Source organism: Lissotriton helveticus, chromosome 2_1, assembly GCF_964261635.1.
Source record: "Lissotriton helveticus chromosome 2_1, aLisHel1.1, whole genome shotgun sequence".
NCBI lineage: Eukaryota > Metazoa > Chordata > Amphibia > Caudata > Salamandridae > Lissotriton > Lissotriton helveticus.
In genome coordinates this window covers 787177639-787194914 of record NC_136059.1, presented here as the reverse complement: position 1 = coordinate 787194914, position 17276 = coordinate 787177639, and the positions used below count along the sequence as shown (strand labels likewise).

Below are 17276 nucleotides of genomic sequence, written 5' to 3'. Positions count from 1 at the left end.
TGACTGTCGTATTTCTACTTTTGTTTTTACGAACAGGCATAGGGCCTACCTTATGCTCAATGTGCTTGAAAATGGGAATATACTGTAGAAAGGAAGGAAGGAATCAGACAAGTAACTAGAAACAGCGGGGATATCACCACCAGAACATCCTTTTTAGAAATGATCTGGTAGAGATATCCCCTCTCCTTATTTACAAAGAGGCGTTAAGCCACTTTATGTGGCTTAACGCCGCCTTATAAATAAGGCCCCTTTTCATGCTCCACTTAGTGTGAGCGGGGCGTGCAATGAGCGTTGCAGTGGGTGTTCCACCGCAACATCCATTGCTTTTTTGACACTGCCCCATATTTACAAGGCTGGGGCAGTGCGAAAAACTAAGACCCGCAAATGCCTAGTCTTATACTGGCGATACAAGGAGAGATTCTACATTTCTCCTCATATTTTGCTCTTTCCATGTATGCTGCATTCTGCAGCACAGATAGAAAGAGCAAATAGGCTCAAGATTGTTTATGTGCAGGAAGAGGTCCCTACAGAGCAGGCACCCTTGCAGTATTGCGCAAGGGAGCCTGCGCTGGCACTAGGCAGCTTTATTAGCGCCAGTGCTAGGCTGAACACAGAGGTGCACCATATTTTTATACATATTGCACATCCCGGCCTTTTAGGAATGTCAGAGCATGGCATTACCAATTTTGGAAGGAGGAGCCACGCATCTAAATGACTGAGTGGTAAGGAGGTTAAGCTAGCACACAGTGCCAAATGAAGGGAAATGTCGGCCATCAGCAGGCACGAAAAAAACAACAAAACAACTAGACTGACTCCAGCTGGTTCTTGTGTAGATTCCGGAGACTGGCTCAATGTTCACTCAGCATTGGCCAGACTGTTATCTTCCATGATCAGCCTCAAACAAGCTGTATGCACAATTCACGACACAGGCCCATTCCGTTTGCACAGTAGCTTCGCGTTTAATTATCAGCAAAATAGGAAACGTGATTCTGGCCAAAATGTCCTAAATATATATGCCTCAGGGTCACCTAGTACAAAGATATACAGATATGTGCGCAGAGGTGATGCATATTATGAACACTAGTTCCAGTTGCCATTTTTCCACTGAGTTTCTTCCTTGTTATTCCACTCATAATCAGATTGCATAACAAAGTTATAACGGAATAATTTAACACAAAGGTTTGGCCATCTGCCTCAGAGAAGCCTTCATTCCAGAAGAATCAAAAAATAGGTCAGATTCTAGACTGCTGTTTGCACACCTTCTTGGACTGGGGGTTGGACACATGGAACAGAAGCAGAGTTCAGAATTGCTGCCAGAGATCATGTTTTCACTGAGGGAGCAACTGCGGCGTCCTCTCCAAACCAGCTTAGAGTCCATGGCCTCTGCCTGACAAATCAAGTATTCTCCTTTACGCATGGTTAGTTTACTTGGTAGAAATGAACATGTTAGAAAGGAGTGTAATGTTCACATTTATAGTAACTCCAATAGTAGCAATATTCTGTATATGCCTTGTGGTCACAATGCATGTATTAAGTAGGTTATAACAACGAATGTTTTCCAACATACATGTCAGTAGTGCAGATGCTGAAGTGTGACAGTCTAAGCACAAAAGCTGGGTCTTCCAGATTACCACTGCAGCCCTGAAAACAAAGGGACTTCCTGTTTACCGGAAAGCATACCATCTCCCTCACATGAGACGGGGAAGAGTGTATGTTAGCAGCAAACCAGATTTGCCTTTCTCATATTTAGCACACTGAACTAAGTCCTTGTGTTATAGGGTTAGGGGATATAAACCTTTAGGCTTAAGTATCTTAAGGGTGTACCCCAAGTTGTGTCATGAACACATTGCTTATTATTGCACTAACACACATGTACAAGCTGATGCAACTAACAAATAATGGAATTTTGCAAACGTTCAGCTCTTGTTTGCATGGTAAAGCAAATATAGGTTCTCATTCCGTCATTTGCACGTAAGTATCAAAGATGCAGTGGGACGAGCTCACTGCTTAACCAAATGCTATCACCGTACCAGGAAGAGGATGTTAAAAAATTGAAGCCCATCTGTTTTGAAATGCCCGAAAACTGAACTGCTGAGTAAATATTAATTGCTAAACAAGTATATATGAGCTTGTAGTTTGGTCAGCCACCTTGTGAGACCTCATCTAATTAAACTTGCTCTCATGGAAAGATCCTGCTTACAAAGGCCTGTGTTTCTTTGGGACAATACGGGGTCTTGCAGAGGGCGGATTGCTCAAGTTTGCAGATAAGTGGAAGACTGGTTACAAATCAGTTTGTTCTTTAGATGTTTGTGGGCTATCACCTAGAGTTCCAAAGCAAGCCTCCAAGTACCTGTTTCGCCACACTCCTCTCACCTTCTACAGGGGAACTAAAAGACTTCTGTTAAGAGTAACATCACTTGTACAGAAGACAATACTGCATCAAATATCTCCCTAACAAATGGTGACAGGGATATACTCCATCCTGCTAGTTGTTGTCAAGCCTTCATGGGAGGTTTGGCCTGTAAAGGAGTTAGGGTTCTCATCTATTATGACTTTCAAAATAACTTCACTTCTTGTGATCATTCTTTTTTATGAATCCAGGAGACCTTGGGCTATCCTGGATTTAGAACATATTCCCAAATGTTTCGAAGATCTGCTCTGAGAGAGAAAATATAATTATTTCAGTAATGCGTTTGTTTATTAGTGGTCAGTGGTTTCCAAACCTGGCTGGCTAATTCCCCCCTGCCCCCCTCCCCCATCCTTTGAACTTGAAAAGGTTCCGTCTCAAACCTGCAAAAGATCGTCAATTTATAGTGCATGTACTGCACGTACCTGGGGAGGAGGTTCAACTGTTGAGGTTCAGCCAAGGTCTCTCCGAAACAGACCAGGGTCCTGTTAAGGACATTCTGAGGCTTCTTGGTTACATTTCATCCACTACAGCAGTAGTACCTTAGGCTCTATTGCATCTTAACCCACTGATTCAATGCCTCCTGTTCCATTGTGACCCTCTCCAAATGGGCATTACATAGTAGTCTAATTCTGGAATCCCACTGGCTAGTGTAACAAATTAAAAGACATTCTTCAATGGCTCCCATTACCAACCTCAGCTTTCAGTGACACCATTGCTTTCTGGAAAAATGTGTATCCTGGAGTCACAGAGTATGACATTGCCTTTTCACTTCACCACGTGCAATATATAATCCTCAATGTCCACCCAAACTAGGTTTCAGGAAAGGGGGGGGGATATGGGCACTCTTAGAGCCCCCAACCTACATCTGAAACTTTGACATGCCAATATTTTCGTTTGGAAGCCAGCAATGTTGTGGCTCCAGCCTAGTCTGCATCCTCAAACAATGTTAAGGAGAACCCATACTGATCCACGTTCATCCAAATCACAAATGCCCTGCCCCCCCCCCATCAAATTTTCATAACCCTTAAATAAAACATTGAAATACCATTATTTCCAATAGGATTTATTTTTTTAAAAATGCATCACTTATTGTTTGTAATTGATTTTCTTTCGTTTCAAACTGCGATTAATCCTATCCACCATTTTGCAAAGAACAGAACTATAGGTCGCAGATGCCCTTACGACAAATTAAATCAAACATTTTCAGAAAATCATGGTTGTTGGCTTTGCTTTCAAAGTATCAAAGGCATTTTGGGATTTAATTTCACACCAAAAGGTAATACATTTAATATTTTTCAAATCATGTGATAAAAAAAAAAAAAACACATTTGTGTAGAATTTGCTGTTTTCTTGCTTTCTTACCACGAGGATGGAATTCAAACTTAAGACTCATTATGGTAAATGCAGCAGGTCTTGAAACGGGATAGGCATGGAATATTTTGCAGGACAGTATTTTACTCAGAATGTAGTTTAGGTGCAGTAGCCAGTAAGTGGTATGGATTGCCACATACAGCAACAGTACACTTCAGACATAACCCCTTAATGGACAGTGGAGTTTCCTTAAGATTTTCAACAGGTACTAGCTTGAAGTTCTGCAGCTAGTACAAGCTCAAGAGCCAAAATAAATGGTTTTGTTTCCTCCAACACAGTCCAAATAGTAACAGGACAAATGGCAGTCGCTCAATCACTTCTTTTTCTTTTTGCTCTTTTTACCACCTTCTCCTGGCTGAAGAGTCTGGTCCCCACCTCCAGCCTTCTGCGTCCTGGTTTTCAATTTTGGAATCATTTCTGCTACATGCAACATTATTGCTTGACCTACAAACAAACGTTGATACATTAGGGTCATAATAAAAATTATCGACAAAGTTTATAGAAAGTTAAACTTTAGGACAGATCAAAGTAAAATGACAACAAAGTTAAAAACTTGAAGAAAAAAAACCTGCCAAACATTAACAGAAAAATTAAGCATCTGCAAAGAAAAAGATCTGGCAAGGTGGTAAAACCGCTGCATTTTTCGTTGTTTTTTTATTGCAGACATATACCGCAAAACGAGAACACAACATGCGGTCTAACAAATGCTTAATTCTTTTAAATTTAAATATAAATTACATAATTTTAATATAAAAGCATACCTCTGCTTCCTAGCCGACAGGGGTACATATAAAAGAATATATGACATTTCTCCAGGTTTTCACTTGAACACTGGATGCTTTTTGATGCAAAGAAAACATACTGTTGCCTTTGAATTACTGTACCTCATAAGACACATCTTAAATACAAGGATGACTTTATAAAAAAAATGGATCTAAAGAACACTTGCAAAGTAGCAGTGCAATGGCACGGGGTGCCCTTGTTTTTAGGTGGACGTGCAGGGGGATTGAGGGTCAATGCCATCACTCACAGTACAAGATGACCAAAAGTTAGATTGGGTTGATGTGTGGACAAAAACTAAATGTGAATGGCAGTTGAATAGACCAATGGCGGACACAAATCCTCTGTGTAGGCATATGTATTTTCTGATTCATTCATTTTTTATTAAAGCCTTGAGAGACCGCTACAACGGCTTCTAGGTCATGCCTAAAAGAAAACCTAACATGCATGTAAAAAATTGTAAAAACAAAGATATTGATCCTTCATCTTATGCGGAGACATCTGAATTCACTATAAATATCCAAAACTAATCTAGTGTATTAAGGCTTGCTCATATACTTTGTGTTGAAATCTTTAAATGAATGACATGCAGTGCCATAAAAGTATGCAAACCAGAGGCCTAGGTATGCAAATAAGTAACTTGACATCTTCCATTACTGGAAAATGACGGGTTTAGGGCGTGGGTTTTAGCCGCATCCAAACTCCTTGGTCCCATGTCCTCAACCCACTGCTAAAAGGTAATATTTTCAAACTTACGTGATGGAAATTGCTCCAAACAAAGAGCGCCGTCTTCATTTTTTAACTGCACACGCACTCTACCTCTGAACTGTGCATCGCGGTTCCACTCTCTGGGATACATCTTGTTGTTCTAGGATTCCAGAGAAAACAATTTTTAAATATTTGATTCATTGATCATTTAAGATTGAAATGAATTAAGTAGAGCAAAATAATACAAGTTACCTCGGCAATTGCGTTTAACCCAGCAGTGCTGCACACTTCTTGGATTTCACTACATGTGGGATTTGTAGCAGCCTGAAGTTCAATAAAAATAACTTTAAATCAATGCCACTCTGAATTAAAGTGAAGGTCTTGATATGGATTAGCAAGACAACATATAGGCAAGCATACATCTGCCTCAAATATGCACCTTTTTCTCAGTTAATACCAGAAACGCAAACAATCAAAATGAAAGAAGAATTGTGGAGACAAGCAAGCATTTTTATAGAGGTTTCTGGACTTTCTTGCAAATACTTTTGTTCTAAATGCATTGCTCTTAAAATAAATAACTAAAAAACAAGCCATCATTAATTCCCCACGACTTTGTTCACACCTCCTTTTGCACATCAGATTTTTACTCGAACTTACTTTTGATTTTCAAGGTCTAAACAGACACTTAATTGGACGACAAAGGTCTATCTACACCCTACGTTCATATTCTAGGATTCAATGATTCTGGTTCAAGGAACTACCCTTCAACAAGCAGTCACTTAGTCTAAAATGAACACAAGAGAGTCTGTAGATTTCTGAATGCAAGTCAGAAGGGACTATTCTAATTGGATAATTGCTACTCTTGTGCCGTTGCCCCCTTTGAGAATGCTGGGCTCCCTAAGGTCTGGGTGTAATAGTAGTTTGATATCTTTCACTGGTTTTGAGAGCCCGTGCACACGTTTTTCGATAGCAATACAAACTATTAATGTTCATTCTTTGAAAGTCACTTCAAGCTTTAAATACAGGATACAAAAGGATTCTTCTATTTTACATAAGTGCGTGCAGTACAAGATTTACATACTAAATGTGACCACCTTAATGCATCTTCTACATGAATATTAGGTAGCATAAGCAGCTTCTCAATTCTCATGAAGAAAATTCTCATCACTTTACAATTTAGACACAAAGATCACAAGTCTAGAAACAGCCTACATGGTCATTTTATATCAAAAGATCAATTATAAAAAACATCTATGCGCAAAACATTGAGAACCGAGTTTAAAAAAGAAAAAAAAAACGTTTCCAACATTAAAAAGCTATCAAGGGGGCGTGGCCAAGTCGGCGATCATGGCGGACGTAGCTTGAGTGAGCTCCGTCCCGCCGATTCCATATCCTACCTAAATCCTGCGTCGCCCTGACCAACCTGCACCCTACATCGAGTGGCGGAGAGCGGCTCCGGAGGAGACCCCTCGACAGTAATTTTGGCGTCCCGGTGGTCCGGGATCTGAGAGTTACGGCCGCCGGGAGCCTGGACAGTGACGAGGCCTTCGCCACACACCAAAGCCGGGACCTCGATTACCGGGTAGCCCGCCCGGAAGTGGAGGAGAGCCGGGGTGCGCCAGCGGAAGGTGCCGCTCCGGGTGCGAGCCGCTGCGGAGCGGCGGGGAAGATTGGGCTGACCCCACTGGCGTCTCGACACTTGGAGCGGAGGCGGACACAGTGGCTGGAGGGGGAAGCAGTCGGCGCCCGGACGGAGGTCGAGGTGGGGTAAGGAGTGGCTGCGTGGCCTAGCGGGGGAGGGGACGTGTCTGGCCCCACTCGGCGGCGGGCTCGAGCCGCGGGGCGCAGTAGTGCTGGAGCAGTGGGAGGGCGGCCACTATACTGGCTCTCCTACCTGTTCGAGGACGACATGGTGAATCTCAAAAAGAAAGTTGCCGCCATGGAAGGGATCCAGAAGGGACTTGCGCTGCGGGTGGAGGACGCGGAAGGGAGGGCCAGACGAAACAACCTGCGCTTTGTGGGCTTCCCGGAGGAATGCGAGAAAGGAAATATGGAGGCCTTCCTGACCCAATTGCTGGAGGGATGGCTCCCCCCGGACTCCCTGTCGCGCTGCTTTGTGGTGGAGCGGGCACATCGTGCACTTCTTCCCAAACCGCCCACTGGGGCTCGCCCCCGCTCGGTGATTGCCAAACTGCTCAATTACCACGATAGGGACGTTATCTTACGGCAAGCCCACGCCCAGGACCCACTAATGTTTGAGAATCACAAAATCCTTGTGTTCCCGGATTACACGAAACTGGTCCAGCAGCAGAGACAGTCGTTCACCGCGGCAAAAGCACGTCTGCGAGAGCTCAAGATTCCCTATGCTCTACTATTCCCGGCTCGCCTGCGTGTGGTCTTCCAATCTCGCACCCAGTTTTTCAACTCCCCGGAGGAAGTATTTGAATGGACAGACGAAACGGTGCGAGTCAAGGTGAATACCCCCCCTCGGAGGGGCTCGGACTCGTCAACCAACGGGAGACCCCCGAAAACGCCCAGACGATCACGCAGCAGGAGCAACTGGAGGTCGCGCTCTCAGAAGCGCCCACCTCCCCGCGACGAAACGGCGGAAGCACCGGAGGAAACAGATTCTTCTCCCTCGAAATCTTGAGACCCTCACGCTCACGCTGGTTCTGGAAATAGGACTGAAGGGATGGTGAGAGGCCTTGACGGCTGAAGTAGGCCTAGCGCTACTCTTGGACATGCCACGTGCTGGTTGACTACATGATTCCTTATTCATGGGTGGACGGTTGGTCGGGAGACGCTCGTACGAGAGCGGGCCTACTCCCGGAGTTCATTCCCGCGTGTTGGGTGGGAAGTAGTTGAATACCTTGTGGTTAGTTGGGTGGGATCCATTGGTGTAGTGGGTCTTGGGCCTCCCGTTGGAGGGCTGAGATTGCCTGCACCGCGACAGGTACTTCAATGTTGCTGAGGTATGGGGTGGGGGGTTGGAGGGGGGGTTGTTGGTATAGTTCGGGGAAGGGGAGGGTGTGCAGGGGGGGGGGCGGGGGTTTGGGGGATCCGGGAATGGTGGGGAGGGAAGTTGGGGCTAGCTCTAGCACGGTGTACACGGGAACATGGAGGCAGCTGAGTATGTGTGTGTGGCCTCGGTGGCCTGATGATCTCGGAGTCCGGACGATTGATGGCGGCTGAAGAACAGGGGGCGAGCCTCTCGCAAGCCTCGATGCGCATATTGAGCTGGAATGTGAGAGGGATGCTCGACAAAATTAAACGAAGTGCGGTTCTGCGTCTGGGGAAGACTGAGAGAGCGGATGTCTTGTTACTCTAAGAGACGCACCTCTTGGGCACCAAGGTCCTTAGTTTACGTAGATACGGGTATGAACAGGTGTTCCATGCTGGGTTCGCGAGAGGGTCCAGGGGAGTTGCAATTTTGATACATCGTAGGGTCCCATATACGCACGACACACAATGGCTGGATGTGCATGGTCGATATGTCTTTATTAAGGGGAGACTGGGGAGTGAGCCAGTGGTCTTCGGCAGTGTGTATGCTCCACCCCCACTCCAAGACGCCCTGATTGAACGACTGTTTGATGTATGGACGGACGTCCCGCACGTGCTGACCATAGTAGGTGGTGATTGGAATGATGTGATGGACGGGAGACTTGACCGTTGTAGGCCTGGGGGGGGTCAATTGTCGGATGCTACTACAAAATTGAGCAGGATGGTGCGGGGGATGGGATGGATTGACACTTGGCGACATCAACATGCATGCTGTCACGAATATACATTTGTCTCTGCGGTCCACAAATCCTTTTCACGCCTAGACTACCTGTTCGTCCCACAACCCTGGATAGGCAGAGTCGACTCTACCTCCATACTTCCTAGGGGCCTGTCGGATCACTCCTCGATCGCGCTGACGTTGAGCCTCGGTGTGAGGCGACAACAGTTTCGCTGGCGTCTTTCCGTATGGCACTTACAGCGCGATGACTATCAATCGCACATGAGGGAGGCTATAGCGCATTACTGGACGGAGAATGAGGACCAGAGTATAGATGCCATGACCATGTGGGAGGCCCTCAAACCTGTCCTTCGGGGCGTGGACATCGCGTGGTGCGCCACGAATCGTAAGGCCCGCAGGTTGGCCGTGGAGGAAGCGGCTGACCAAGTACGAAGCCAGGAGGCGAAGTGCCTGACAGGGGAGAGTGGGGACGCCGTGGGACAGCTACTGCACTTTCAGCGGTCGTACACCTCTTTATTGTTAGACGAAGCTCGACAGGTTTGGCTCGCTACGCAGAGCAGAATCTACCAATGGGAGGACAAATCTAGCACAATGCTATATAGGTTATGTCAAGACACTTATCAAGCCCAGCCCGTGCCGGGACTCCTAGATGCCGCGGGCGGTCCTATCTCGGCCCCTGAGGTCCTGGCCCAGATGTTCGCTCAATATTATGAGACACAATATGCCCCCCGGGAATCCCTCCCAGCGGAGGAGATAGACAGATTCCTCGCAGACCTTCCACCCCGGGCGCTCTCGGATGAGGCCCGAGACCGACTAGACCTCCCGCTGTCGGCAGAGGAGCTAGGAGAAGCTCTGGGCGGACTAAACACGGGCAAGGCCCCTGGGCCCAATGGGTTCCCCTGTGAATTTATGAAGATGTTTCATCTCCAATTGGGGATGCGCTATAAGAAGGCCCTGGAGGCGGCTAGGGATCATGGCAGATTGCCAGCGGACTGGCGACACGCCGAGATTGTGGTGTTTTGCAAGCCAGGGAGGCCCCAATACAGCCCGGAATCATATCGTCCGATCTCTCTGCTGAACTTTGAGGCGAAAATACTGGCGAAGGTTTTGGTGAACCTTCTTCTCCCTTATATCACGGACCTGATCCATGCCGACCAGGCAGGCTTCATGCCTCACAGGGCAACGAGACATAATATACGACGCGCACACCTAGTGGTGGAGGCGGTGCGAGCAGCGGGCATCCCCGCGGCCCTCCTACTGGCGGACATGGATCGGGCTTTCGACTCCCTGAGCTGGTCATACCTCCGAGCCCTTCTCCTTCGGCTCAATTTGGGCCCACGTTTTCTGTCCTACATTCATTTGCTGTATACGGACCTGACGGCGGCGGTCAGGATAGCGGGGGTGACCTCCAGCTCGTTCTCCATCGGTCGAGTCACCCGGCAGGGATGCCCTCTTTCACCTTACCTGTTTGCCCTGGCTATGGAGCCGCTCGCGGCTTGGGTGAGGATGGATGCCCAATTGCGCGGTGTGGAATGGGTGGGAGGCCCATCTGACAGGATTGCACTCTAAGCTGACGACGTGCTTTTTTTTCTTACGGACCTCAATAAATCGGGGCCAAGGGTCCTTGATATAATGCGCATTTTCGGTGAGGTGTCGGGACTTAGACTTAACACACGGAAGTCGAAATTGTGGGTCTTGGGCGACAGGGGGACCTTGGGTCCCTGGGCCTCGGTCCTTCAGGAAGCGGCGGGGGGCCTCAAGTACCTTGGTGTCTTTCTGACTGATGTGCAGGGAGTGTCGTGGTCCCGCAACATAGTGCCAGTTTGGGACAAGATCCGTTCGGATATGCGGATGTGGTCCAGGATGCCCTGAACATCTATGGCCGCTCAGCCATTTTTTAAGATGGTGGTCCTACCCCGAATTTTATACCAATTGCAGAATCACCCGTACCCTGTTCCGCAGCAGTGGTTTCGACAGGTGAACTCCGCTTTGGGTCGATTCCTATGGACCGGGGGAGCAATCAGAGTGGCGCTCCGCACCTGCTTCCAGTCGACCTACTGTGGAGGGCTGGCCACGTCTGATGTCCAGTCCTACTATCAGGCGTCACACTTACTTGTCCTTAACGAGTGGTGGTACGGGGATCGAAGCGACCCGACCTATGCCCTAGAGAGGTATATCATGGACCCGTACACGCTCCATACTATCTTATACTCGGCGGCTATTCGGAAAAGACTTCCGAGGGTCACCCAAGTAATCTTCAGAGTATGGCGAGACGCGCTCCGCCGCATGGGATGGTGGAACAGGCTTACGGGCGAGACTCCACTGTGGCATAATGGGAGGCTGCCTACTTAGCCTCACTACGGGGCTTTGAGGGCTGGGACGCTATTGGCATTTCAGCGCTGGGCCACGTTCTGAAGGGCACAGTCCTCAAATCGTTCCAAGCGTTGCAGGATGAATATGACATGCCCCAATCCCAATTCTTCAGGTATTTACAGCTCCGACACGCCCTAACCCCCACAATAGCAGGCATATCGTCCTTGCCGGAATTCAGCCCCTTAGAGGCAAAAGTTTTTATGGGGGAGTTGGAATCAAAGAAAATTTCAACCATATATCAAACATTGGTTACCCATTGCTCCCCTTCCCTTGATAAGTTGCGGGCGGTCTGGGAGGGAGAACTGGGGGACTTGGAAGAGGAGGACTGGAGAGAAGCCCTGGAGGCCCCTATGGGAGCAGCGATAGCAGTGCGCCTGCGCTTTATCCAATTTAAATACCTACACAGGGCATACTACACAAGGGAACGACTGTGGAGGGCGGGGCTGATAGCCTCCCCGGAATGTCTGAGGTGTGGCAGTGCGGTAGGCTCCTTCTTGCATACAGTATGGGGATGTGTACGGCTGCAGAGATTTTGGACCGGTGTGTGGAACTGTCTGGAGGAAGCTGGGCCTCCATGTTATGGAACAAGTGGGGGGTAATCTGTACAAACGTCACTTGCTCCTACTGGGTCTCACGGTGGCCAAACGGGATATAGCCCAAGCCTGGAAGGCCCCCAAGGCTCCATTGGTGGGGGTGTGGAAGCGGGGCATGGACTTTAACATGGGACTGGAACGCCCGATCTTTGAGGCCAGGGGCTGCCCCAGGAAGCATTATCGGATCTGGAAGAAATGGGCAGACTATAGGGGCCTGTTGCTGGACCCCCCGGCGCCACGAGCCACTGATATAGACCACATCTGTACTACCCCTAAATGAACTGAACCACACGCTGCTACTATGATGCTTAGGCTTCTGTTTCTGGACAATGTGAACACCGTGCAGGGTGGGGGGTGGGAATGCGGGGAGGGGGGTATCGGGAAATGTTGATTGAATTTCTTGACCTCTATCGCTCTTATATGCTCACTGTCTTTCTGCTACTATGGAAGCAGTGTTTCTTTTATATTCTGTCAACTGCTACAAAACTAATAAAATTTGTTCTGAAAAAAAAAAAAAGCTATCAAACGTTATATCCACATACATCACTCCTATCCTCCAGAACTTCTCTATTCACAGACCCACGGATTAAGATACCTAATCATGTAAAAGGAGCAAAATCGTATTTTGTATAAAAGTTACAATAAGATGATAACGCATACTGTCATTTTAGGGGTTTCTCCTTGCTGAGATGAGGCAGTGCAATAACTCTGCCAATTCCTTACCACTGCATCACAAATGGTTGATGCTAAGTCTGTTCTAATGCCACCACAGAGTGAACCGAGAAGTACCTGCAGTAGCTAAAGCATCAAGGTACGGTGGTTAAGGATGCTGATTTTATAGAGCATCAAAGTCTAATGGCTACATCTAAATTGGCAGAGACATGTGTAAGAAGAGTGAAACTATTCGCTCATGGAGACACAATTCCATGTGACCACCGAGGCCTTTCCACACTGGATAAATGGGTTAGCAGATTTTCTAGTTGTGGCCATAGTAGTCGAGGCTTTCAAAGATGTGGGCCACCCAATATGAGATGGAAATTTCACAACAGTTTTGGCCTTTTGCAACCTACCAATGGCAGAAAAGGAGAGGAGATAGAAAACCTAGAGGTGGGAGTGCCAGGGTAATAACGCAGGCCCCAAAGATATGAGAGATACAAGACCAGAATGAACATAGAAAAGTACAACGGATATGTTACGTTCACTTGTGCTGGGTACTTCATTATTCCTTTAGCAGCAGAGGCTAGAAACCAAGGACCTGATTTAAAGTGTATTGGATGTGTTACTCTGTCAAAAGAGCCCGATATCCATTTCCTCTTATTGTAAATGCCATATTGTAGAATACTCTTGTAAGAAGGGGAACGTGATATCCATCACGTTTGTGACAGAACGCCTCCCCACAACACAAACGTCTGCCTTATATTAGTTCTGCAAAGAATTTCTAGAGTCCAATGAGACCTATGAAGTACAAAGAGTGACGGAGTTCTTATCTTAAACCAGTACATAAGGCAGAACCGAATGAGAAGTCACGTCAAATTAGTTTTATGGTAGAAGAGCAAGGTCTTTCTTTAAAATAAATGGCTATATTAAGAAGTCAATTTCCAGAATTATGCCTTTAAATACCTCTTCTCACATTTTTTTATTTTTTTTTTAAATCATTTATTCAAACTTGATAAGGAAACCGAATACTAAAAACAAAATCCACAGCAGTACGAAAGGTACAATTTGTTGACATGGTGCCACAGATTATACGAGTAATAAATATTGATAAAGTGATGGTAGAGGAGAGAATGACAAAAGAAAATCTCATAAGATGACAGAGGAAAGGTGGTGCAGACAATGCAGAAGAGAGAAGCATACATTGGAATAACGAGTTACTGTTCAGCTGGAATCGTTGAGACTCTAGGGTAGGTAATCCCTCAGAGGCTTCCAAACATCTTTAGGCCTCGAGTCGTGTGGTTGTAACCATGCATAGTCCTCACTAATTTTGTCACAATGTGACATACTTTTGAGCTAGGCTGTCTTTGTGGGGACCTGCCTATTGCCCCAATCCAAAGCCGGTTCACAATTTACAAGGAGTGGAACAGAGACAAATCTGCTGGTAGATTTGGGGTGGGGGTTGAGAGTATACCCCAGAAGTGCCACAATGGGATTGGGTGCGATTGTGATGTCAGTCATAGTAGAGAGGGAGGAAGATAGAGGACCAGTAATGGCCTATGTGGGGGCACATCCAGGTTAGATTCACAAAGCAGCCCAAGACCACAGGTGGTTAAGGGTTGCCACTCCATAGATCCCTGTAGCAAATAGGTACTGCTCCTGCCTCCCACTCCTGTCTAGCACGAGTTTGTGCCCCGTCGCTCCTCTCGCACTGCCTTCTGCTACCGATTTCTTCCCCTAGTATTGTTCCTTGCTGATCATCTTATTTTTCGGATTGTATTTTTTCTGTATCACTTCTGCCCATTTTTCTTGTATTTGGTTTTCTTCCCAGTGTTTTAGTATGTGTTGCCACACTGTCCCTGGGCTCTGCTCAGATTCTCACCACCCCCGGCGGTTCTGCGCACCATTCTCCTGCCCTTCCCTCCGCCACGGGACTACTTAATGGAGGCCGCTGCGTAGATGTGCCACTGGCGCACCAAAGGTAAGCCTGTCTGTACCTGGATCACGCCCAGCGCCATTACCCCTGGTACCACAGCCCATCGCTACTCCGCCACTGAACTCTGAAACCTCGCAGCCAAGCTACGAGACAACTGCTGTACTGCCACTCCCTGCTCCACAAAAGGACCTTTCACCTGCTACAACTGCTGCTTCTCCTGCAACATCAGAACCAACTCAACCTCCGATCAGACTCCAACATCCCTCCAAAGACCCCAACGCTCTACTCCATGTAAGGTACCACGGCAAACATGCCTTGGAGGCCTGGCACACCTTAACCACACTCACCCCCGGCGAGATGTTAATCATCAAATTCTGGCTCATCCCCTCATCCAAACCAGACCTTGCCACTGCCACGCCCCTCCAGATACAAGAGGACATATTGCGACCGCCCCCACAAACCAGGCTGAGGCAATACCATCATCCACAAAGACTCCCTTGTCTGCACAGCCCTGGACGACACCACTCTGATCATGGAACATCTCCACTTCCAGATCAAACACAATGTTAAAACCATTATTACAGGAACCCTCGCCTACAGAACACAGGCCCCCTCACCAGCTACTTCAATGCCATCCCGGACTTCATGGCCTGCTGCCTGCCACACGGTGCAGGAATGTTTAAAAACATAAATTTTTCCAATGGAAGCTTGTGCTGCGGGCCTGGGCCTTTCACACCCAACGCACAAGTGGCCATTACATTTATTTTAAAAATGATGTACCCGTCCATCCATCGGGCTGTCGCATCCACATTGTGCCATCGGAGCCGACCAACCTATGGTCGGGCGGTTCCAATCCAAAACAGTGTCACATCATCGTAGTTAGGCCCTCATTTCCTAGAATCGCACGTACTACTACTGTTCAGGAGCCTGCCGCAATTCAATACACCAAAATGGATTATAAAATGATATGCTAGTAAAGACTCATAGGTTGGTTTAGGATTTTTCCTCATGCTATTATACATTTGTTATCCTACTTGAGTCCGTTACAAGGAATATTAGTACCTCAAACCAACACATAAGTGTTACATTTGAATGGTACATAATCAGCCGGGGAAAAATGGTCCTTATTTAGGACCTGCATTTCTACTGGCACGGTCCCAAACTCGCGGGTCAATTTTACTCCCTAGCCACAAAACAAAAGGCCCAAAGGACAATCCACAAAATTTCTGCCAAGTTTCCTTATTAGATGCAGCGGGAAAACATTCTGTAAATTTGTACTTTAACAGCTTTAAAGCAAACTGCCAAAAAACAGATAGGACTCAAGAAAAACTATTCTGGTCTTAATAGCAGTGTAATATATGATTTTGTATATAAAGGTTTTCATCCTGGGGCACTACTTTGTCTGTTCTCGTTGAACCTTTTCAAAAGCTATAGATTTGTTGTGGCACATGGACTGCTCTCGGGATTTTAGATAGCATTCTCAGGATACTTTTGTAGGTAGTTTGTGTTCAATATTAACCCCTTCCATGCTGATGACGAGCTCAGCTCGTCATCAGCATTACCTACCCTGTGCGGATGACAAGGTGAACTCGTCACTCAACATGTTGATTTTGAAAATCCAGCACACAGCGGGAAAACCGCTAGCGTGCAAGTGGTTAAAGGGTTGGTGACAAGGCCTTAGGTAATCATTTACAGCTTTAGAATGGCCTTAACAAGGGTTGCATATTGGGGGCCCAATGTTATTCTCTGTATGTATATAACATTTCCTAAATTGTTTAATAATGCTAGAAGGTTTACCTCACAATTAGTTAACAGCCCAGTTTACACACTGTTGCATGCAGATGTTGTGACTGATCAGTCCTGGAAACACAGCGACTCATTAAAAACCTAAACACACAGTAAAAGGTACAAACAGTAAGAGGATTGTCAACTACTCACAAACTGTAAGGGGTTTGGTTAGCTTTCTGTCCTGGTCTACTGAATCCCCTCACCTTAAAAGAACCAAAAGGTTATTCCTTCTGGGAGTGGAGAACACTAAAAAGTTGTTTGGGTTGCGGTGTTCCTTCCTATATTGCTGGCTCGCCATGAAAACATTGAAATGTTGTGCAGAATAGCCAGACCACGAGAAACCGGTTTTCAAAAGAGCTATTAGATGTTAGAAACTAGTGCTCCAGCTGGGGATAATAAGTAATCAACCTGTTAAGCCAAAATCATATGCAACTGTACTTTGTGTGAAAAATAATTAAAAAAAACATGATTAGCAATTGCTATACAGCATAGCCTTAGAAACTTGCCCACAGTATTCGCAAACACTACTATTTGGATATTGTAATATTTGCAAAGCAGTTACAGCCCTCAAGTGTAGTGCTTATTCACGTCACTTGATTACAAAGGGAGCATGCTGCGCTGTGTAGGGTGTGTGGTTGGAAAAAGAGTTGCCTTTGTTTTATTTTTCTCCGCTGTGGTAAGTATTTCCGTGCCATGCACGATGAACAAGGTGTGGTAATCGGGTTATAGGATTTCAGCATTTAGCAGTGTTATGGATGAAGATGTTTGAGATGATACGTGAAGAAGTTTGAGACACAGGCGCTTATTTTACAGTTTTTGGTAAGCCAGCAGCTTGGACCAGCTCAGCAGGTCCCTCCTGTCCATTGATAATCCACTAGGTTGGTGGCCGCACAGAGTTGGCCATTTTGAGGTTTTTATTTAGGT

General features: G+C 46.6%; 1 protein-coding gene across 1 annotated transcript in view; it reads right to left on the bottom strand.

Annotated features, from left to right (window-relative positions):
- Window positions 1-3457: 3457 nt before the first annotated feature.
- The window catches only part of SRP19 (signal recognition particle 19), a 75491-nt gene continuing 61672 nt past the window's right edge, over window positions 3458-17276 (bottom strand). Inside the window, exons 3-5 of the mRNA XM_078675511.1 lie at window positions 5522-5593; window positions 5318-5429; window positions 3458-4225 (exon numbers count right to left, since the gene is read on the bottom strand). Coding sequence (XP_078531637.1) covers window positions 4095-4225; window positions 5318-5429; window positions 5522-5593 — 315 coding nt within the window. The 3' untranslated portion in view covers window positions 3458-4094. The remainder of the gene's footprint in view (window positions 4226-5317; window positions 5430-5521; window positions 5594-17276) is intronic.